The 23,704-nt window shown below is 36.0% G+C and overlaps 2 protein-coding genes across 7 annotated transcripts in view; one reads left to right on the top strand and one right to left on the bottom strand.

Annotated features, from left to right (window-relative positions):
• Positions 1 to 23,704, top strand: part of LOC127865197 (eukaryotic translation initiation factor 4H-like) — a 394,459-nt gene that overhangs the window by 195,746 nt on the left and 175,009 nt on the right. The window lies entirely within an intron of this gene.
• On the bottom strand, positions 744 to 21,682 carry LOC127865177 (solute carrier family 15 member 4-like). 6 transcript variants are annotated; one of them, XR_008042514.1, is made up of 9 exons: positions 21,047 to 21,682; positions 20,738 to 20,924; positions 20,485 to 20,620; positions 20,160 to 20,328; positions 19,633 to 19,773; positions 17,814 to 18,075; positions 15,855 to 15,953; positions 2,274 to 15,435; positions 744 to 2,093 (listed from the first exon to the last, which is right to left on the bottom strand). XR_008042514.1 is itself a non-coding variant. In XM_052405145.1 (8 exons), exons 1-8 carry the CDS (start codon positions 21,578 to 21,580, stop codon positions 14,843 to 14,845), a joined length of 2,121 nt encoding a protein of 706 aa, XP_052261105.1. In that variant the 5' UTR covers positions 21,581 to 21,682; the 3' UTR covers positions 744 to 14,842. The 6 variants fall into 6 exon arrangements, 2 of the variants coding, with proteins under 2 accessions (XP_052261105.1, XP_052261107.1); XR_008042515.1 differs by having other exon boundaries at positions 744 to 5,606; positions 5,752 to 15,435; XR_008042512.1 differs by having other exon boundaries at positions 744 to 9,224; positions 9,520 to 15,435.

The raw sequence follows: 23,704 nt of genomic DNA, 5'->3' as shown, positions 1-23,704 counted from the left end.
TTCAGTTTCAAACTCAGCAAAGATACCATTAATTAATGTTCTGACCATGTTTGATGAAGATTTGACAATGAATGTGTTTTCTGGGTGTTAACCAGGTTTTTCTATAGCTCTAGATGGAAAACTTCCCCGCACTGTCAGGCCATGTTTTTCAATGAACTATTAACATGGTCCAATTCAACGGAGATATCATCAAAACAAATTAATGTTCTGACCAAGTTTTTCAAAGATTGGGTTATAAAAATGACTTCTAGAGTTTTAACAAGTTTTCGCTTTAATTTACCAAGTGGACTTGTTTTTGATCTTGCGTTTTTTTAGTAAAGTGCAACCCAGAGTTTGTAATATGAAGTCCCCACACTGATCCAACATTTTTCTAACCGTTCAAACGCGCGGTTGCACCTTACTGAAAAAATCTCATTTGTTTAAAAAGATCATGATACCTATAGAAAACTCTTACGAAAGAGCAGGCTCTCCACTTTATCCCATTAAAAATGGTGAAATATTTAAAAAAAGATCCTTTCAAATGTTAACTAGGTCGTGCTTTATTCTCCCAACACAGATTCGAAAAAGTCACGTGGTATAGGCACCGTGTTTATAAAGACCAGACAAAAAATGTGTTAAAAAGATAAGCATTGGTGATGCGTGGCACACAACTAATGACAAAAAAGGCTGATTTAAGCCGTTGAAACACATTTCATTTAGGTGGGATGCTATGCTGCCTTTCAATAAATGAAAGAACACTTGAACATGTTGTGTTTTTTCGAGTATGGTTTAAACAATAAGCATCTTTCATTTTCAATTAGCTTAAAAAACAGTGTAAACAACAATAAGAATTATTAATAAACATATGAACATGCAAAAGCAACACATGTCATGCAACTATACAAACTCTGAATATCACAAACACCTAAACAACAAGTGTTCTGCGTTCGGAGATATATGCCCCCCAAACAGGGCTTTGAACTAGTGACCCGAATTTCAATAGGGGTCATCAACTGTCCAAGGCCAATTCGCATGTGAAGTATCAAGCCAATTGGTCAATTCGTTGATGAGTTATTGATTGGAAAATTGTCACACTTATCTTGACAGTACCTTGACCTTTGACCTAGTGACCCCAATTCTGATAGGGGTCATCTACTGTCCAAGGCCAATGCGCATGGGCAATATCAAGCCAATTGGTTGATTCGTTGACCAGTTATTGATTAGAAACGCTTTTCCCACTACTTGTGCCAGTGACCATGACCTTTGACCTAGTGACCCCAATTTCAATAGGTGTCATCTGCTGTCCACGACCAATGCACATGAGAAGTATCAAGCCAATCAGTGAATCAGTTGATGAATTATTGATCAGAAATGATTTCACACTTAGTGTGTAACAGTGACCTTGACCTAGTGACCTAATTTCAATAGGGGTCATCTATTGTCCAAGGCCAGTGCACATGGGAAGTATCAAGCCAATCAGTGAATCAGTTGACGATTTATTGTTGAGAAACGATTTCAAACTTAGTGTGTAACAGTGACGTTAACCTTTAACCTAGTGACCCCAATTTCAATAGGGGTCATCTACTGTCCCAGCCCAATGCACATGGGAAGTATCAAGCCAATCGGTGAATCAGTTGACAAGTTATTTATCGGAAACGATTGTACTCTTAATGTGCAACAGTGACCTTGACCTTTGACCTAGTAACTCAAAGTTCAATAGGGGTTATCTACTGTCCACGGCCAAAACACGTGAAGTTTAAAGCCAATCGGTCGAATGGTTGACAAGTTATTGATCTTAAGCTATTTTCACACTTAGTGCAATAGTGACCTTGATCTAGTGACCCAATTTTAATATGGGTCATCTACAGTCCAAGGCAAATGCTTATGTGAAGTATGAAGCCAATCGGTCAATTAGTTGACAAGTTACTGATCTGAAACTATGTTCACACTTATCACAGTGTGATAGTGACCTTGACCTAGTGACCCCAATTTCATTAGGGGTCATCTACTGCCCAAGGCCAATGCACATGTTTAGTATCAAACCAATCAGTCAATTGGTTGACAAGTTATTGATCCAAAATGATCTTAACACTTAGTGTGATAGTTATTTTGACCTAGTGACGACAATTTCAATAGGGGTCATCTACTGTCCAAGGCCAATGCACATGTCAAGCCTTGCAATCGGTCAATTCGTTGACAAGATATGATTCTGAAATGAACTGGTCTTCCAACATTCAGACTGGTCTACCGACATCAGACTGACTGACATTGTGATAGTGACCTTGACCGTTGACCTAGTGACCCCAATTTCAATAGGGGTCATCTACTGTCCAAGGGCAATGCACATGAGAAGTATCAAGCCAATCGGTCAATTCGTTGACGAGTTATGGTTTGGAAACAAACTGGTCTACCGACATTAAGACTGCTCTACCGAGAGACAGACCGACTGACATCAAGCAAAACAATATACCCCTTCTTTTTTGAAGAGGGGCTTAAAAAAGTCAGATCTATGGCAAGTCTTTAGCACTTACTTCAAAAGACATGCTCTCCTAACCCTCTTTTACCTCATTTTGTTCAAGTTTAACATGAAAATATGTCATTTTCAAAGTAAACACTATCATATTCTCTACTGTTATTCCCTATCATTAACCTAATGCAAAATACCGTAGCTAATAATGTAAGGCAAATCACCAAATCCACCTATTATACCAGATAGACAAAAGAGTGATCATAACTGTGCAAGCATCATCAATTGTTTTCTGCTCATTTACATAAACAGTCAACTCCTGGTTACTTATAGTCCCAGTGACCAAAAACAAAACTTAGAACCACTTAACTTCGTGCCAAACAATTGCTAGAAAGTCTTCTTTCCATTTGTCTTCAAAAATCTTCATTCCTACTGCTTAAATAACATAGTATTAAATGCATTTTAAATGCACATGATAACAATGTCTATGCATTAAATGTTTTTAATTACAAATAAAACAGGTTTTAAAAAATCATAAAAACAGAGATTTGACACTATGAATAAAAGAGCATTACAAGATAAATATTGATGCAAAGCATCAAAGGATGTCGGGAATTTCAGTGTTAAAGGCACTCAATGAAATTACATGGAACGATTTTTTTTCTACTGTAAATATAAATATATTGGCCGATTATTTTAATCAAAACAGAAAAAGATACTGGTATAACCATTATCTATGATTTTGTGTTGTAACCCCCAAATATTCCATAGTTCATTTTAAAAACATTGGTTTCCTTTTTTACTGGCATCCGTGTGCAATTTTCATTAATGGAACAGAACTGTGTAGGTTTAAAAAAAATCTGCTTCATCTCACAAAATGCGCATTGATAGTGTCACCTAAAAAGTCCATACCAAAGGGTCCATACCAAAGGGTCCATACCACCTGGATAGTAATACTTGTCGCGCTTCGTGCTCTATATGTGGTTCTTGAAAAAAAAACTCTGAGGAGTGCTTGACTCTAGGGAAACGTGTTGCTGGGACACAGCTCCTCCTTGATAAGCGGCTGCTTCCTTTATCACAACTCATTGTTACAATCAATAATACGTGTCGCGCTTCGCGCTCTTTATGTGGTAGGGATAGTACTTAGGGCCTATGATAGACAACCATAAACAAAAACAAAAATACATGCAAAATAGATGTGTTGTTTGCATTTATTTGTTAATATAAAAACACGTGTATTTTTTTATAAGATATTTAAGAGATGTAAGAAATTTTAATTAACGTCACCACGTGGCATCCATTAATTTTAATAAAAATGTGCAATGTTGTATTTAGGTCGCATTAAAACGCAGTATTTTTAAATTCTATTTAAAATAATATGTAAAAAATAAATTTAAAAAATATAAAATATATATATATATATTTATATTAAAAATATAATATATATATAAATATATAAATAAAATAAATAGTATATAAAAAAATGCTCCCCGCCTGGGAATCGGACCCACCAACTCCCGACCGCTAGGCGGACACCTCATCCACTACATCGGCGACTGTTGAAAGTTTCAGACAAAAATGTTGACTATTTATTTAAAGTTTCACCGGTTCGCATATTTGCCCAGTCCCTGTGATCTTTTATTAGTGCCCAGTCCCTGTGTTTAGCTATTAATTAAAAGAATTAACTTTGCATTATTGGCAATAAATGTTGTAATAAATATAATAGGCACAAATGCAGTACTTATTTACACTAATTTATACAAAAATCACCACTATGCAAGATATTCTTAAAACAAAAATATATATATTGATCCGTACAATAACTGCTCCTCCCATAAGCGAAAACAAGAGGGCCTCAAAGGCCCAAAGTCGCTCACCTGAGATAAAAAGAAATGACCTGTTCTTTGCAGCCCAAGATAACAATGGAACAAATGTTCTAACCAAGTATCATGAAGAATGAACAACAAATGGCCCCTTGGCGGCCATGTTTTTTTAACAGACCTGAACCATTTTTTAACTCTTCCAAGATATGTCCAAATTTCATGAAGATTGAGAAAAAAATGTGTCTTCTAGACTGTTCACATGTTGTCACTATATATATATAAAGAAAACTGCCCCACTCCCTGGCGGACATGTTATTTCACTGATCATGACCATTTTCAAACTCGTCTGAGACATCCACATAACTTATGTTTTGACAAAATTTCATGATGATTAGGCAAAACATGTGACTTCTAGAGTGTTCACAAGCTTTTTTACTATCTAAATATAAGGAAAAAGATGCCCCCCCCCCCTGGCAGCCATGTTTTTTTTTACCGATCCAAACCATTATCGAACTCAACTGTCCTATCCAGGTGTGGTAGTTCGGTCTTCTTCGCTTACGCAAATGAACTGGTCACAGGACGGTTACAAGTTATGTAACTTTGTGAGCACTTATGTAATGCGGGAATATTTATTTGACAAACTCTTATTTCCATTCAGGATGACTATACTGACTGGTTGTAATTCAATTAACTAAAGGCGTTCAGTCAGGGACGCCTAAATACACTCAAAGAATTTATTTATAGGTGAAAACCAAGACAGCTTTAACAAAAATAACTAATTTTTATTCCAAGAACTCGGAAAATGAAAAAAAATGACAGAAAATTAAGCACAGGTACAAGCCAAGTCTAAAAAATCTAAGTATCGTTACAAAAATGAACAACATACAGCAAATACCTTAATGAATGTAAAAAGAAGTTCAAAATCTATATAAAAACAAGGGCTGTTTGTAAAACATGCATGCCCCCCATATGGGCTGTCTGTTGTAGTGGCAGCCATTGTGTGAATACGATTTTTGTCACTGTGACCTTGACCTTTGACCTAGTGACCTGAAAATCATTAGGGGTCATCTGAGGGTCACGATCAATGTACCTATGAAGTGTCATGATCCTAGGCAAAAGCGTTCTTGAGTTATCATCCGAAAATCATTTTACTATTTCAGGTCACCGTGACCTTGACCTTTGACCTTGTGACCTCAAAATCAATAGGGGTAATCTGCAAGTCATGATCAATCTACCTATGAAGTTTCATGATCCTAGGCGTATGCGTTCTTGAGTTATCATCCGAAAACCATTTTACTATTTCGGGTCACCGTGACCTTGACCTTTGACCTAGTGACCTCAAAATCAATAGGGGTCATCTGCGAGTCATGATCAATCTACCCATGAAGTTTCATGATCCTAGGCGTATGCGTTCTTGAGTTATCATCCGGAAACCATTTTACTATAACGGGTCACCATGACCTTGACCTTTGACCTAGTGACCTCAAAATCAATAGGGGTCATCTGCAAGTCATGATCAATCTACCCATGAAGTTTCATGATCCTAGGGGTATGCGTTCTTGTGTTATCATTCAAAAACCATATTACTATTTCTGGTCACCGTGACCTTGACCTTTGACCTAGTGACCTCAAAATCAATAGGGGTCATCTGCGAGTCATGATCAATGTACCTATGAAGTTTTAGAAAATAATGCCAAAATGTCTTGATGCTGGTGTTAAAAATAATTAAGAGTTTAATTATTTCAAAATTCCAACCTTTTTCAAGAGCTGTTAACTTTTCAAGAAGGCATCAAGAGGTGTTTAAATCAGCCAAAACAGCTTATTTTATACAGTTCAGAAGAGATCACTGGCAGAGAAGTCATTTTTCCCTCAGAACAGTGCATTTATCAATGATCAATATCTTCCCAAATTCCAGAGCAGAACTAAAAATAGATTACTGAACTAGGTTAAACAAGGGAGATATATACTGCATAAATACTGCAAAATCATGTACAAGTTGTGTTTCTGTCAGTTATCTCTTAGTTGAAAGGCTTATCATAAGTGTTAATGACTTAAACAGTTATGTTAACTATGAAAATTCTGTGTAATGAAAAATTACATAAAACAGTTAATGTCACATAATATTGACATAATAAAACCAAACTTTACTACACAGGAAACCAATGTTCTGACCAAATTTCAAGTAGATTGAACAAACTAGAAAGTTAACAAGATTTTACTATAGCCATATGAGGAAAAATGCCCCGCCCATTGGCAGCCATGTTTTTCAAGCCAAGGTTACCATTTTTGAACTCATCTAAGATATCATTGGGACAAATCATCTGAGCAAGTTTCATGAAGATCGGAAAATAAATGTGGCCTCTAGAGTGTTAACAAGGTTTTACTATAGCCATATAAAAAAAATGCCCCGCCCCCTGGTGGCCATGTTTTTCAACCAACCGACATCATTTATGAACGCGTTCAAGATATCGTTGGGATGAATCTTCTGACCAAGTTTCATGAGGATCGGACAATAAATGTGGCCTCTAGAGTGTTAACAAGATTTAACTGTAGCCATATATAGCCATATAAGGAAAAATGCCCCGCCCCTTGGCAGCCATGTTTTTAAGCAAACGTGACCATTTTCAAACTCATCCAAGATATCATTGAGACCAATCTTCTGACCTAATTTCATGAAGATTGGACAATAAATGTGGCCTCTAGAGAGTTAACAAGTCAAATGTTGATGCCGCACAACGCACGACGGACGACAGACAAAAGGCAATCACAAAACCTCACCATGAGCACGTTGTGCTCAGCTGAGCTAAAAAAAATGCATTACATACTAGTCGCCGCTCTCCAGAGCGACGCCAATAACAAACAGTTGAAGTGAGCTTAAGTACTTTTTTAGTTTTCACAGGATCCAGACTTTGATTTTTACTTATATTTGCAATTAAAGCAATAACAATTTTTGTCAGATAAAAAGCTAACATACTGTGGATATTCCCGAGCCTCTCTTAATTATGAACCCGAAACTACCGATGCCTGGAGGCAAAAAGCCATTTGACTGCCAGTGTGTGTGTGTGTTCTTTCATATGTACCAGGTAAACCCACAAGAGCTGTCAGAGGACAGCGCGCTCGACTATTCGAGTGCTTGACATTATAATGTAAGCCATCATGGTGAAATTGTTCATATTCAATAATTTATTAGACAATATTTAAAAAATAACAAGAGGGCCAAGATGGCCCTAGTTCGCTCACCTGAGAGGAGTCGGTTCATTCAATCTTTACCAAACGTCAAACTTGACCTAGATATTGTCCAGACAAACATCCTGGTCAAGTTTCATCATTATTGAACCAAAACTCTGGCATATAGTGTTTTTGTTTTTGTAAGATTTGTCCTGGTGACCTATATTTTGAGTTGAACCCCCCTTACCAAACATCAAACTTTGCTTACAAAAACAAATATTATGACCAAGATTCATAAAATCTGAAACAAAATGTGACCTCTAGAGTGTTTACAAGGATTTTGTATAATATAATGAAAATTTGGACAATCTAAGGGCAATAATTATGGCATTATTTATGTGATATATATAAAACCAATCTTTGTACCAAGTTTCATGATGATTGGGCAAAAAATGTGATTTCTAGAGTGTTCACAAGCTTTTTTTACAATATAAATATAAGAAAACTGCCCTCCCCCCCCCCCCTGGCAGCCATGTTATTCAACTGACCGGAACCACTTTCAAACTAAACTCTCATATCAAGGAAAGAAATGTTTTGACTAAATTTCATGAAAATTGGGCCAAAAATGTGACATCTTGAGTGTTCACATGTTTTCACTATATACATATAGAGAAAAATGCCCTGCCCACTGGCGGCCATGTTTTTTCACTGATCTGGACCATTTTTGAACTCGTCCGAGATATCAATAAAACCAATGTTTTGACCAAATTCCATGATGACTGGGCAAAAATTGTGACTTCTAGAGTGTTTATAAGGTTTTTTTATAGCCAAATAAGGAAAACTGCTCCCTCCCCCCCCCCCCCCACCGGCAGCCATGTTTTTTAACTGACCGGAACCATTTTCGAACTCAACTCTCATATCAAGGAAACAAATGTTCTGACCAAATTTCATGAAAATTTGGCCAAAAATGTGACTTCTAGAGTGTTCACATGTTTTCACTTTATACATATAGAGAAAAATGCCCCACCCACTGGCGGCCATGTTTTTTCACCGATCTGGACCATTTTCGAACTCGTCCGTGATATCAATAAAACCAATGTTTTGACCAACTTTCATGATGATTGGGCAAAAATTGTGACTTCTAGAGTGTTTACAAGGTTTCTCTATAGCCAAATAAGGAAAACTGCCCCGCCCACTGGCGGTCATGTTTTTCAACGGACTGGAACCACTTTTGAACTCAACCAACATATCATTAAGGCAAACATTTTGACAAAGAAACATGAAGATTGGGCATGAAATGTGACTTCTACAGTGTTTACAAGGTGTTTTTTTTTTTTGACCTAGTGACCTTGTTTTTGACCCGACACGACCCAGTTTCGAACTCAACCGAGGTTTCATTGGGACAAAGCTTCTGAAGAAGTTTCATGAAGATCGGACAATAATTGTGGCCTCTAGAGTGTTTACAAACCAAATGTTGACGACGGACGGACAGACGACGGACAAAGACCGGTCACAAAAGCTCCCCTGAGCAATCAGGTGAGCTAATAAAAGGACAAAAATATTATTATCTTTTTTGGGGGGGGGGGGGGTTGAGAGGGGGTATAATGTGGGGTATGGTCATTTATTAGACGATCTTTCAAAAATAAAAAAAGGAAAAAAATAATTGGGGGGGTAGGGGGGTATAATGTTGGGTGTGGTCATTTATTAGATGATGTTTAAAAACAAGATGTGTTTGTGAAACACAATGTCCCCCTATATGACGTTTGACCTTGTAGGATGACCTTGACCTTGACCCTTCACCACTCAAAATGTGCAGCTCCATGAGATACACATGCATTTCAAATATAAAATTGCTAGCTTCAATATTGCAGAAGTGACATTACATGAGCAATTTTGACCCATATATTTGACCTTGAAGGATGACCTTGACTGTGACCTTTCACCACTAAAAATGTGCAGCTCCATGAGATACACATGCATGCCAAATATCAAGTTGCTATCTTCCATATTGCAAAAGTATTCATAAAATTAGCGATTTGGGCCACATATATTTGACCTCTGACCTTGAAGGATGACCTTGACCTTGACCTTTCACCACTCAAAATGTGCAGCTCCATGAGATACACATGCATGCCAAATATCAAGTTGCTATCTTTAATATTGCAAAAGTACTCATAAAATTAGCGATTTTGGCCACATATATTTGACATCTGACCTTGATGGATGACCTTGACCTTGGCCTTTCACCACTCAAATTGTGCAGCTCCATGAGATACACATGCATGCCAAATATCAAGTTGCTATCTTGAATATTGAAATACTGCAAAAGTGTACATTAAATGAGCGATTTTGACCCATATATTTGACCTTTGACCTTGAAGGATGACCTTGACCTTGAATTTTCACCACTCAAAATGTGCAGCTCCATGAGATACATATGCATGCCAAATATCAAGTTCCTATCTTCAATATTGCAAAAGTTATTGCAAATGTTAACGTTGGCGCAAACCAACCAACCAACCAACAGACCAACCAACAGACCAACAGACAGGGCAAAAACAATATGTCCCCCACTACTATAGTGAGGGACTTTAAAAAATTGGGGGGGGAGTTGGGGAGGGGGGTGGGGAAGGGATTCTTGGTAGGGGCGTGGGGTATTGTTTGGGTGGAATCCATTGTGGTGTTCAGGTAAGTGTTGTTTTGTCAAAGTAATAATAAAATGTGATCATAAATATAGAAGTTATGACAATTTAAGCAAAAGGTTCAATAATCTAAGTGTAAAAGGGGCCATAATTATGTCAAAATGCTTGATACAGTGGTCTGCTCTTGTTTATAGGTTTGGGTCATGTTGGTAAACAAGTATGCAACATATAAAAGCAATATGTCAAAGGATATAGGAAATATTTGGGGTAGTACGCAAACTTTAACATAGATTTATCAATAATATGCATATTCTAAGTATAAACAAGGGACAAAATTGTCACAAAACCAGGTTTTCATTGTGAAAAAAAAATCTGATAAAGGGAGAAAACTCAAACTGAACTTTTGAAATGAACAAACAAAATTAACCCCCTTTGTAAGTTTGTTTTTTAAAAAAATCTATTTTTAGTCGTGGCGACCTTGACATTGGAGATATTGACGTGATTCTTTCGTGCGACACACTGTCCCATGATGGTGAACAAATGTGCCAAATGATTTTAAAATCCTCACAATGAATGACATAGTTATGGCCAGGACAAGCTCATTTATGGCCATTTTTGACCTTTGAACTCAAAGTGTGACCTTGACCTTGGAGATATCGACGTAATTATTTCGCGCGACACACCGTCCAATGATGGTGAACAAATGTGCCAAATGATTTTAAAATCTGATGAACGACATAGTTATGGCCCGGACAAGCTTGTTCCGCCCGCCCGCCAGCCAGCCAGCCCGCCAGCCAGCCAGCCAGCCCGCCTGCATTCGCCAATCTAATAACCAGTTTTTTCCTTCGGAAAACCTGGTTAAAAAGGCAATAATTATAACAAAATGCTTGATAGACTTGTCTGCTCTTGTTTATGGGTTGGGGTGATGTTGGTAAACAAGTATGCAAAATATGAAAGCAATATGTCAAGAGACAATGAAAATAGATGGGGTAGTACGAAAACTTTAACATTTGCTGCATATTCTAAGTGGAAAAGGGGCAATAATTATGACAAAATGCTTGATAGAGTTGTCTGCTCTTGTTTATAGGTTGGGGTCATGTTGGTAAACAAGTATGCAAAATATGAAAGCAATATGTCAAGGGACAATGAAAATAATTAGGGTAGACGCTGGGGTGAGTAGGATAGCTCCACTATATATATTTCATATATAATAGTCGAGCTAAAAATAAAATCTGTTTTTATTACATTAATGCTTTCTACAAATCTTTGATATTTAAATGGATGATGATTTTCAACACACCCAAATCACTTGACCTCATTTTTACTTTGACATTGACCGTTCTGACAAATTCTGGGCTTACCCAAAATTTCATCAATACAGCTTGCATAGATCTTCTCAACACTAAACTTCATTTTGACCCATAGACTTATACATATTTAAATGGGCTAATGAATCAACAGTGAAAAAGCTTCCCCTGGGAATAAACGTTAATGGTAATTGTTGAGTAACAGGATCCAGATTTGGCTGACAGTTTTCAGTTATTTCTGCAACAAAAGACACTACAATCTCTAGGGTACAGGTAAGATGTTAAGCTCCACAAATACACCAAAATAATGATGATTTGTGAAACTTATTTTTTTCACTTCATATGGCATATTTAGATGCTTTGTGAACCTTGTTCTTTGAAATCCCATGGATATTTCCCCAGATTTTACAAATTAAACACTTTCTTGAACCAAGCTTATATACATTTTGAATAATAACAGGTTGTGTGTGTGTGTTTTTCGAAGTTTATGACGTCATTCTACGCCAGAAGCTGCATTATGTCTAGCAACGGAGTGTGTCCCAACACTCCTTCCTAGTTAACTATGTGTCCCAACACTCCTTCCTAGTTAACTACGTGTCCCAACACTCCTTCCTAGTTAACTACGTGTCCCAACACTCCTTCCTAGTTAACTACATAGACTTAACGGAGTGTGTCCCAACACTCCTTCCTAGTTAACTACATAGACTTAACAAGTTTGAATGAACTTTTAATTAGAGCTGAAATTAACAGCTATTCAATTTTACTGTTTTTCTGACAGCTGCACAACTTTCGTGTGTTCTCATGCTGCAGGTAGAACCCAGAGAATCTGAGATAAACCCCACTGGTATGGTGAGCCCCAACCAATCTCATGTGCCATGAACAGGAATTGAACAACTGTGCTAACTGGATAGCAGCAAGGCCAAGGTTTTTTCCAAAAGTTTGCACTTATTTTGTAACCAAAGCAACCACAATTTTTGATGAACAAAAAAGCTAAAATAATTTACATATTCCCTATGTGCAGACAGTCACACCTCTTCAAACCCAGTCTCCTCCTATTTCACCGTTAGAAAACTAATAAAAGTATTAAATAATTTTGTACAGAAGCATGAGGTGCCAATATTAATTAAATAGAGGATATTTGTTGGATTACATTAGAATATCGATTTTATTTGACGAGTGATCATAGAAAATAATATTTTCCTGAGTGGCACAGCTACGAGTGAAAAATATATTTTTTATGATCACAAGTGAATTAAAATCGATATTCCATCGAATCCAACAAATTTTCTTTTTATTTTATTTTTTTTTCACATTTCATTTATATTGTAAAAGAGTTTAACTGGGGAATTTCACTGGAATGATGACGTCCTTTCGTCGAAAAAATGACGTCATTTCACAGTAAAACAGTGAAAAATATAGATAATTAACTGATATTTCTCTATAAACCACCAGAAAGCATAAAATAAAGATTTGTATAAAGAATAAAATTAAATCTTGGTGCATGGAATACAAATGGTGAAGGCAAACTGTGATATAAATGCAAATGTTCTAATTTTGTTGAATTGACTTTGTAGCTGTTGCGTATCTTTGCACTTTTATAATTATGCCCTGCTGAGAGCATTTTACATAGGCTTAGCATAATTACGTGAGATATACATGTATCATCTAATTGCTATTGTATTTTGAAATCTGCATACATGTACTGTTATGCTTTACTTAGCATGGACACAAACAGAAAGATGCAAAAGCCTTTAAAGGGGCCTTTTCAAGTTTTGGTGAATTGACAAAGTTGAAAAAAGTTGTTTCAGATTCGCGAATTTTCGTTTTAGTTATGATATTTGTGAGGCAACAGTATCATGGACAAACCATCTTTCGAACCTCTTAATTTTTGACACGTCAATTATACTCAAATATAAAGTTGAAAATAGTGAAACATATTTACAAGTACTACATTTGATAAATAACTTGTTTCTTCATGGCTGGCAACTGTAATTGCTATGTAAATCCTTTTATGATAACAGATTTTTGCAAGTTTCCAGCACGTCCATATCATGTAAAACTATCAATACTGCCCAAACAATGAGTACCTGCTTTCGAACCATTCAGTGTACAAAATTTAAAATAAATTAATCACATGTTTTGACCATGGTCACATGACTTACTGCAGCAGCTGAAATGTGTAAATTGTCAAGCAAAGTTGAGAACAAAAATAAGACCATGTTTTTATAGTTTTTTTACGGAAAATCCTTACATATGTAAAAAGCATTAAGAAATACAATGATTTTTACGTGTTTTATGATTAATCAACTTATTCTACCTATTTTTGACGCATTTTCCTCGATTTGCAGCTACGCGCGAGTCGACTTAAACAAATTACTAATACCTAAAAATACGGTGATGTAGTGCGTGTGCGCGCATGTGCATAAAAAGTAAACTAATGAAGGGTTTGAAAAGAGGTGAGGTTCGAGAAGAGGTACTTTAACGTTAATACTGAAAATTTATCATGGTCTAATTTGGCCATTATATGCATCTTTTGACAATTAAAAAACTTGACAATTGTAAAGAGTTGCAACGCGAAATGATTGAATAATTTGAAGAGTTCTGTTGTTTTCGTTTAATTTTGTGAAACTACGAAGATTGCTTATATAAAGTATAAAATACGTCTCTCTTTCATACTTGGCAGGATGGCCGAGTGGTCTAATTGGTTTTTACTCCAGGACTCTGGCGGTCACTGGTTCGAGCCCTGCTGTGGGCTACTTTTTGCCTTTATTTAAATTTTATTCTTGATTTTTTTACTGGAGCTTTTTAGGTCCAATGTTTACATTTATCAATATAAAGCATTTAACGACAAACTTCAAAACATGCCAAAATCTGTGAAAAGGCCCCTTTAAACAAGACTAGCAGTGCTAGAAATTAACACTTGTACCATACTTATCCTTTAAACTGTTAATTTGAGTAAATTGACTTTCATATTTACATTGACATGCGAATTTAACTCAGAAGTCCCATAACGAAAACATATACTATGCAATATGTCACAACCTTTTCGATGATATACACAATCAATGCTCTTTAATTAAACATTTTTACAAATAAGTTGTTTTGATCTCTTCTTATTAATTTAATTTGCATATGAATATTTTATTTGAAAAAGAAATTATGTGAAGAAAATCAATAATATTTGCATTTTTACGTTTGCATGTGCAGCACTAGCACACCTTTACAAGAGGTCCGGAAAAGAGTCACAGATGAGAGATTTTATACAGAAAAAATAATGCAATTTGAAGTCTATATTGTTAGCTTTTTTTGATAAATCAGAAACATAAGCATTGCATGTAAAGAGCGTTTGAGTGTATATGACAGTGAGCAAAAACATTAAGCATCTTGATTAATACCCCATAAGCACCCAATTTTCTACAGTCAAGTGACAAAATAATTACTGGCAGCCAGAAGCTACTACATATTTAGCCCAATTCTGCCGGTCTTGTCTCGTCCTACCGTACGTCTGACAGGAGGCTGGTGGGCTATGTTGCCAAGGGGAGTGTGAGAGTCTCTGTCACGTAGGCCTGAACTCGACTCAGAGGCTGAAGACTCCACAGTCTCCACTTCCTCTACATACTTTGGGGTTATAGATCTTTCTCCGGTCGAACTGTCCGAGCCATAGTCTCTCCTCCTGCCCCGTCCAAAACTCAGTCTGCTGCTAGGTCGAGAGGGCAGCCTTGGTTGCTCTTTCTCTGTCTCAATTCCAGCAATGACGGGGTCTTCTGAAAGTCTCAGCTTTTTCACAATAAATAAAAAAAACAATATTCCACAAAGTTGAATTCCAGCTAACAAAAAAAAATAATAGTCAAGATTAGATGATCCTTCTAACCCGTAGCAGCCATGTCTGCTGTTGATATTGCCATGGTCAGCTGAAGAGAACCAGACGCCCTGAAACATGGCCAGAACTGCGGAGCCCAGGAAACTGCCAATGCCCGAGAAGAAGTAGAACAAGCCCATCACACTGCTTTTCATGGAGCGAGGGGCTACCATACTGGCAAACTCTAGACCTAGTGTTAGAACAAATACAAACATTCATGATTTATCAACACAAGATATCAATTTAGGTGATTAGTACTCTATATACCCTATACACATGTATACACATTTGCCTTATAAAATGGGGTTTGAAATTCAGGCATTTTAAATCACAACTTCATTGTCAATAAACAACAAAACTCAAACAGAAAAAAAAACAACAGTCATTTCTTTACAAATAAACACTGATAGTTCACAAGTTATCATGAATGCAACATGATTAGACAACAATTACATCACACAATTGAAATTAGATGTTTAACTATGCTGCACATAGGATCAGAACTTAATTCTGTATTTCTTGTTGGGTAGTTCTCTGTTCTTTTTATAACAAAAAATGATTGAGTAACATGTCAGCATAAATCATATACTATTATAGACTACACATTACCTGCAATGCTTGTGAAGAGTTCACTGAAGCCAATCAGTACATACTGAGGGACCTGCCAGAAAATGCTGAGGTTTGCAGCATAATACACAACGCCACGTGCTACAAGTAGTTCACATAAATCTAGTTTAATTTGTAGGGGTAAGCACATTAACTTGTCAAAAGCAGCTTCTCTAGATTACAATAAATTTATCAAATTGTTTTGAGTTTTTCACTTCAGAAAATAGAAGGATTGACACCAATTTCAAACTCAGCCAAGACATCATAGAGACAAATGTGTTGAGTACTTTTCATGAAGATTAGGCAACAAATGTGACCTCTAGAGTGTTCATCAGGTTTCACTATAGCCATAATAATTGTAAACTGCCCCGCCCTCTGTTTGGCCATGTTTATCATCTGATCAAAACCATTTCCTAACTTAGCCTAGATATCATTGAGAAAATATTTCTAAGCAAGATTCATATGGATTGGGCTAAAAAATTAGACTTCCAGTGTTCACAAGCTTTTTGTTTAAGTTGACCAGTTTTTGACCCATCTAGGCCCTGTTTCCAATACACCCTGGATATAATTGGGACGAATGTTCCCAACAAGTTTCATTAAAATTGGGCAGCAAATGTCGCCTCTAGATTGTTCACAAAGGGAATACTAACAATGCACAACTGACAATGAACAACGGATAAAAAGTGATCATAAAAGCTTACCACCATATGGTCAGATGAGCTAAAAAGCTTGTGAACTTTATTAAACCACATTTATCCCCTAATATTGATGGTAAGAGCATTTTTCCCGTGTACACTTGTCTAGTTCGAAACTTGGTTACGCACAGTCAAAAACAAGGTAACTAGGTCAAATTCAAGAACAATCTTGTGACCTTTCTAGAAGACACATTTTTTGCCAAATCTTTTGTAAATATGTTCAGAACATTTGTTCCAATTACATCTAGGTGTTCTCAACCTTCTTTTTCATTTAAAATAGTGACCTAGTGACCTTCTTTTTGATCCCCAAAATTTCAAATTTGATTGATACAACATGTATATAATTGAAATCATTGTTTTACCAAATTCCAAACCCGAGTTACAAAATGAAAGGCTTCCCTTTATCTGCTTATATGCTCTTTATTGCAATTTTGCTGAGACTTGGCAATAAATAATAAGAAGTTTCACAGCTTTTTTCTTATTTGATCTATTTGTTTTGATTCCACATAACCAACTTTTTGCTTTAGCTGAAATATCATTGGGACACATTGAAAAAGTTTAATGACAAAAAATGTGGCCATTAGAGTGTTCAAAAGCTTTTTCTTTTGTTTGACTATATTTTTTACCTCTGAAAACCCAGTGTTGAACTTGGCCAAAATATTATTGGGACAAACCATCTGACCAAGTTTGTATAGATTTGTCATTTAATGCTGCCAATAAAGTGTTCATACCGTAAATATTGAGTACACGAAGTATGAAGAATGAAGGCAATTACAAAAGCACGTTTTTCCAAGGTGTGCTATGTTTCTTTGACAAACCATGTTTTATGTTGCTGTTTTTTAGCACAATAGATATTTTATTTACGACTTTAAAATATACAGCTAACGGTCAACATAACAATCAATCAATAATGAATACACATGTGTCAAAATAACAACAATTTTGTTTGTGCAATTTAAGTAACATATGATTTTTGTGAGAATGTAATACGCAAGAGAAGGCTCTTTTTTAACAATGGTAGGTGGATAATTGCAATGTCAATCTTGCCATGTCAAACGATATTTAAATGCACCTTTCAAATACTGTGAAAACATTATAAATTACAACTAATCAACCAAGCAAAATGAATAACATACTGTATTTATCATTTTTCAATTAATGGTGCAATCTTGTTCTAAGCTATTTCTTAAGTGAATATGTTTTGTTTTTTAATTTCTATTTAATTGAAAGAAAGTGAATAGCAACTTTGTAAGTGAAGAAAACTTACAGAACTGTTGAGGGACCACATCATAGCAGCACGAGTCAGTCCCATTGTCCCAGTAGACATTAAGTCGTCTCCACTCCAACAAGCCAGCTGCTATCACAGCAAAGAACGCGAACACAAAGCCGACCAGAATCTTGGTGATCATGGTGAACGTCCATCCCTTGCCCTGCATCCAGGGGTAGACCACCCTGTCCATGAAGGGGATCAGGAGGATCAGCAACAGGACATCACACAAGGACAGCCAGGCCACCGCTATACTAAAGTGCTGGATGTCAGGAAAACAGTCATACATTGTATAATATTATCATTGTAACTTTTTGTGCTCACCTTTTCTCAGACGTGTGTGCAAGACAGAGAGTCGACAAACAACAGACAAAAGAAGAGCATGCTGTCGATAGGTAAGCTATAAAGCTTGAGAAGTAATTTGTACTGGTTCCAGTCCATTTAAATGCATGGCTACCAGGGGTTAGGGCAGTTTTAAATATATATATTTAGTGAATCGTGAACTTTCTAAAAGTAACCGGTTAGGTCCTTTTTTTATGAAGGTTGCTCAGTTAATCAGTTATAATGATATCTCAGTAGAGTAAGAAAATAGGTTGGTCAAATTTTAAAAATGAAGCTGGCAGGGTTTGGAGAATTTTTCCTTAAATATTTTGAAAATTTCAGAGTTTGTTTTTTGTCCAGTCTTTATAAAAATGATTCAAAACATTAATTTTGTTTAATGATTTCTTGTTCAAAAATGGTTCCAGTCCTTGCAAATTATGGTCACCAGTTAATGGGACAGGTTTTTTTCCCTCACATACCTAGAGAAAAACTTTGTTAACACTCTATATATTAAATGTTTGTATCCAATCATCATGAACATTGCTAAGAACTTAATTTGTGTTCAAATTACATCTTGGAAAAGTTCTAAAATGAATGAATAAAATGACACAACACAAAAGCTGCTACAACAGTTCAGTTCCCATGAGTCTCAGGTGATTGACATAGGGCCTCTAGTCCGTTTGTTTAAATAAATGGTCAACAAAACGACCATGATGACCATAAATTGCTTCTCCAAACTAATGTGAAAATCAATTGTTGAAGACTTTACCTGGTTTTCTAGTTTTTGACCACATTTAACACAAATTCAAACATAGCCTGGATATTGAAAAGAAAACACATTCTGACCAAGGTTAATCAATTTGATTTGACCAAGTGACACATACTCAAACTTGGTATACGTATGGTCAAGAAAAACATTCTTATTCAAGTTTCATTCAAATTAAGGCATAAATGTTGCAGAAAGATGTAACAGCAGGTGATCTGCTTGATTGCCACACAAGACCCAGATTTGAAATTCCCATTGGATATCGTCATAATAAACATTCTGAGCAAGTTTCATCAAGAGGAGCAATAATAATGTTGCTTCAAGGGTTATTCAAAAGTCTTATTAAGATTTGACATGGTGAATTAGTTTTTAGATGCAAGTCAAACTTGGTTTCAAATATTGTCAAGATAAACATTCTTACCAAGTTTTATCAAGATTTTTAATCTAAATTAAACGCTCATTAAATGATAACATGATATTGCAGTGAAATCAAGAAAAATCATCTATGCCATCATAATAGCTCGAAACTGTTTTTGTAAAAAAAAAATCTTTTGTTTGATATTTCACTGTTTACTTGAACAATCCAATACAAGTTATGTTGCCATCCTTTGGTCTAACCCGCCATACAAATTGTTGTCCAGCGCTTTACAAACTAAGATGGCCTTCAAAGTTTTAAAAACATTCAGAACCATCAGAGCATTGCAAACATTATTAATGTACAGTGATAATAACCTGATTATTATAGTAAGTCTTGTCATCTTTATTATCTGATGGTGGGTATACATCTGTTGGTGACACATTGCAGTGATGGGTATGGTTGGCATTGACGATCAGCTTCATGTGAAGGCCCTGAACCAGGAAGGATGTCTCCATCTGGCCAAGAAAGACAAGCCAAATTATCAATGAAAAGTAATAACAAACAACACTTTATAGCTTCATTAATTAGTTTTAAATAATGAGTACATATTAATGTTACAATATTTAAAACAGTTTTCTTAGTAATTTGTGCAATTTTGTTTCTAAGAACTAATGTATTAATATATTATTTTAATAATCATTTTGCCAATATGTGAACAAGTTCATTAAATCACCAATCTAAAAATATATTAAGTCTTTCAAATCAAATTTGCTTTTGTTTTATTCTTACCACGTTAACTGTGATTTCATTTTTAAAAATATTAAAATCATATATATTCACAACATAGCTACATTCTTTAAAGGCCTAAAATTTAGTTTTCACAATGGTTCAATAAAAATACCTGATAATACACCATCCAAAATGGAATGAGAGCAGAAAACACAACCAAAATCTTCCCCAACTTTTTAATGTCATCAACATCGTAATCATGGTAATTGCCTCCATATCTGAACTTGGCATAGTCCAAGAAACTCAGCGGCCTTTGTTCTTGCTCTTTTTCAGAATTACCCCTACAATTGAAAATTTCAGTTATCAGGTTAATCATTATACATATTATAAAAAAGTTGTTCTGTAGAATCAATGATTTCAATCATGCACTTATCAGTTCAGTTGTTTTCAACATGGCTCATGAAACGTGTTCACTGAAAAAAGCATCTTATAAAAACCTTGAAATGTCTAACCCACGGGGCAATGCCACATTTTTTCTTTTCCTTTGTTTTATTCTTCTTGCTTCACGAATGATCTTGAAGATGGTTATGAACACACTTCCAATAGGTTTTTTATATTTGTATGAGCATGAACCTGTAACAAAAACAGTAGCGCACATGTATTTGCGAACAAGGATCGATTATTTCAATTTTTAAATGAATTATCATGATTAATTTTTTATAACACAAAAAATAAAATTGTGCATTATACCTGTAAGGAAAACTGCAAGTCCAAGAACAAGGCTAGCAGCCCCAACAATAAATCCATAAAAGAATCCACGAGTCATCTGCTGTTGCATATATGCTATACCTCCGAGAGCGCCTAGTGTTCCAACATTAATGCACCAATAGTACCAGTTGAAGAAGATCGCTGTTTCCTTGGGGTCATCACCTTGTAACTATAAATCATTAAATACCATTTCAAGATAACAAATAAACAATGCACAGCATACATTCCATTCATTAACATTTACACTGCTATTTTTTAAGAGTTTGTGCTATTTTAAGTCTGGAATCCTACCTGATCTGCTCCAAAGGGGGCAACATTTGCCCTAAGCAATCCTGTTCCAGCAGCAATAATGACTAGTGCTACATATACAAGGATTGGGCAAGTTTCGTGAGGGTTCCCATTCAATGTGCAATTTAATGTAGTTAAGTTATTCGGGTCTTGTCGGGAAAGCACTGGAAGACCAGCATATCCAATGATGTACACAGCAAATGCAATAAGAATCATCCAAAAGCGTCCAAGGATAATGTCTGCCAACACTCCTCCCAGGAAGTAAAAAATGCATGCCACACCCAAGAACGCATAGGATGCAGTCATTGCTTGAGAAGTGGTCCAATTGTATGCCTGCGTTCCATTCAGAAATAAAACGAGATTTCCTGATATCGTGTAAAATGCCAATCGTTCCAGGGCTACACATACTAATACGGCTGTTTTTGAAGTGCATTTCAAATTATATTTGCTCAGGCAGCTAAATAAGCAACTATTCGAGTGGTCTTCTTCAGAATCGTTTATTCTCGGTGGCAACAGGCGTTTCCGTTCGTCTACCATTTCTGTCCTCTTCGCAAAACACTATAGATGTTTATTGATCTAAAATTATCAATTTTCTACAATATAATTATGTTTACTTTCGTTTTGTCCTCCATCAACCATTTTTCGGTCGTGTCAGTTTTGGAAGGAAAACTATTTGGCAAAAAAATATGGAAATACAACGCCTTTGCAGCAACATTTACGACAATGATTTTTTCCTTCTATTTTCATTGGATTTTAAAAGTATTAAATCAAATTTGTTACTTTGATAATTATAAGTAGTTATATCTCTATTTATAGTGAAAATATTGTGAATAAACATATTAAATTTGGAATACAGAATTATAGTGCTGATTGTGCACTACGTGAGCGAGGTGTTTATTTTGCGAATCGGCTAGTATGAATTACGAGAGTAATAAAGCCCTATTTGTCTGCGTGAACAAATTTGATGCTTTAGATGCTCACTTGCACATCATGTGGAGTTCTGCACATCATTAGATACAGACAGGCACACTATTAGGAGTTCAGAATACAGATTTATAGTGAAGATCCTGTATCTTCTATTAATCAGCGTCTCTGCGTCTCTTCGCAAGTTTTTATACGGGTGTTATAGCGTTGGTGAAGTAATGGGCACCTATAAATCTTTATCCAGATAACGTTCGCATCGTGCTTATAATGTACGTTAAAATCGGGTTTATAAATTATTGGTCCCTAATGATCTGTGCTCAGTTTACATTACATGCGCTCATATACGTCCATTATCCCATAGTTAAACCCTATAAATATATGCGTCCAAAAATTGAGTGAGATTGGGATATGCATGGGATAACTCATTGACTTCTATCTATGGACTATCTGCGCGAATACGAGTGTAATAGCGTTTGGGAACTAATGAGCGCCGATTATTCTGCGTCCAGACGTTTTTTTATATCCCGCGTAAACGGTTATATTCGTGTTTAAAAATGATGGTTTAAGGGTAATCTGGGCCCAGTAACATTTACATACGGTCGTACGTGCATTATAGAGCATCTAGAGCCCTATCAACCTGAGTCGAGAGTCAACACATTAAGCATAGGCGGCTCCAATGGAGGGGAGCGGACGCGGCGTACGCCCCCCCCCCCTAAAATCTTCAAAGTAAAGTCAAATCATTTGATGTTTCACACTTAGCTAGCTCTAAATCACCTATGTAAACTCATTTTTATCTTCTTCTTCGTACTCAAAATTGCCCACTAATCACAGACAATCGCTAAAATGTTTTAAATTTATACTCTGTGTCGCCCGGCGTATAAACTATGCATATTTTTGGTATTATAAGAAGGTACTTAGATGAAAGTAAATAATGCGTGACATGTCCGAATAGTGGTTGACAAAGCCTTCAAAATCACTAATCGTGGGGCTTCCGGGAGACGAGGGGGCGGCTTCTGTTGAGTGTGCTTTAATGCTATTAATTGCATCAAATAACTAAGTTAATTAGATTGATGTACGTGCATGAAATCTCCGCGTGTTTTATTTTTTATATTTTTTTACCATTGTATAATTAATACCCCCACCCCCTCCAAAAAAGCATCCAGACAACGTCCACTTCGTGCTTATACGGTACAATTCGGGTGAAACCAGGGATGGATGCCTATTTATCTGCGCCCAGTTAACGTTCACATGCGAATATATGGTCTTAATTGCATTATAGTGTAATAAAACCCAATAAATCTGCATCGTATGGCCTAATAAAACCCAATCAATCAGCATCGAGTGAATAAATTCAGTTTCTTTATACGGTATCAATTGCATGAAGAAACTGATCCACTTCTGTTTATCTGTGTCCATAGAATATGCACATGTTATTTTACGGATTTAATAGCGTTGAGGAACACATGAACCCATATTGGTATGCGTCTAGACAACGATCACATCGTGCTTATACATCGGGTTTTATAAATGAAGGACAAACAATCTCATGTGCTTATCCCTTTACCTCTCACAAATGTACTTTGATGCATTTAAAGCCCTTTAGAAAATTAAATTAAATAAGTCCTTTCTTAACATATTCAAGTTTTAAATGCTTCATTTCCAATCCTTATGTACTGATGAGTAACAAACAGCATAAAACCTTAACAGACTGCGAGTTGCTGTTCTGGGTTTATGCTG

Source organism: Dreissena polymorpha, chromosome 1 (genome assembly GCF_020536995.1).
Source record: "Dreissena polymorpha isolate Duluth1 chromosome 1, UMN_Dpol_1.0, whole genome shotgun sequence".
In the NCBI taxonomy this organism is placed as follows: domain Eukaryota; kingdom Metazoa; phylum Mollusca; class Bivalvia; order Myida; family Dreissenidae; genus Dreissena; species Dreissena polymorpha.
This window is presented reverse-complemented; position numbering and strand designations above follow the sequence as displayed.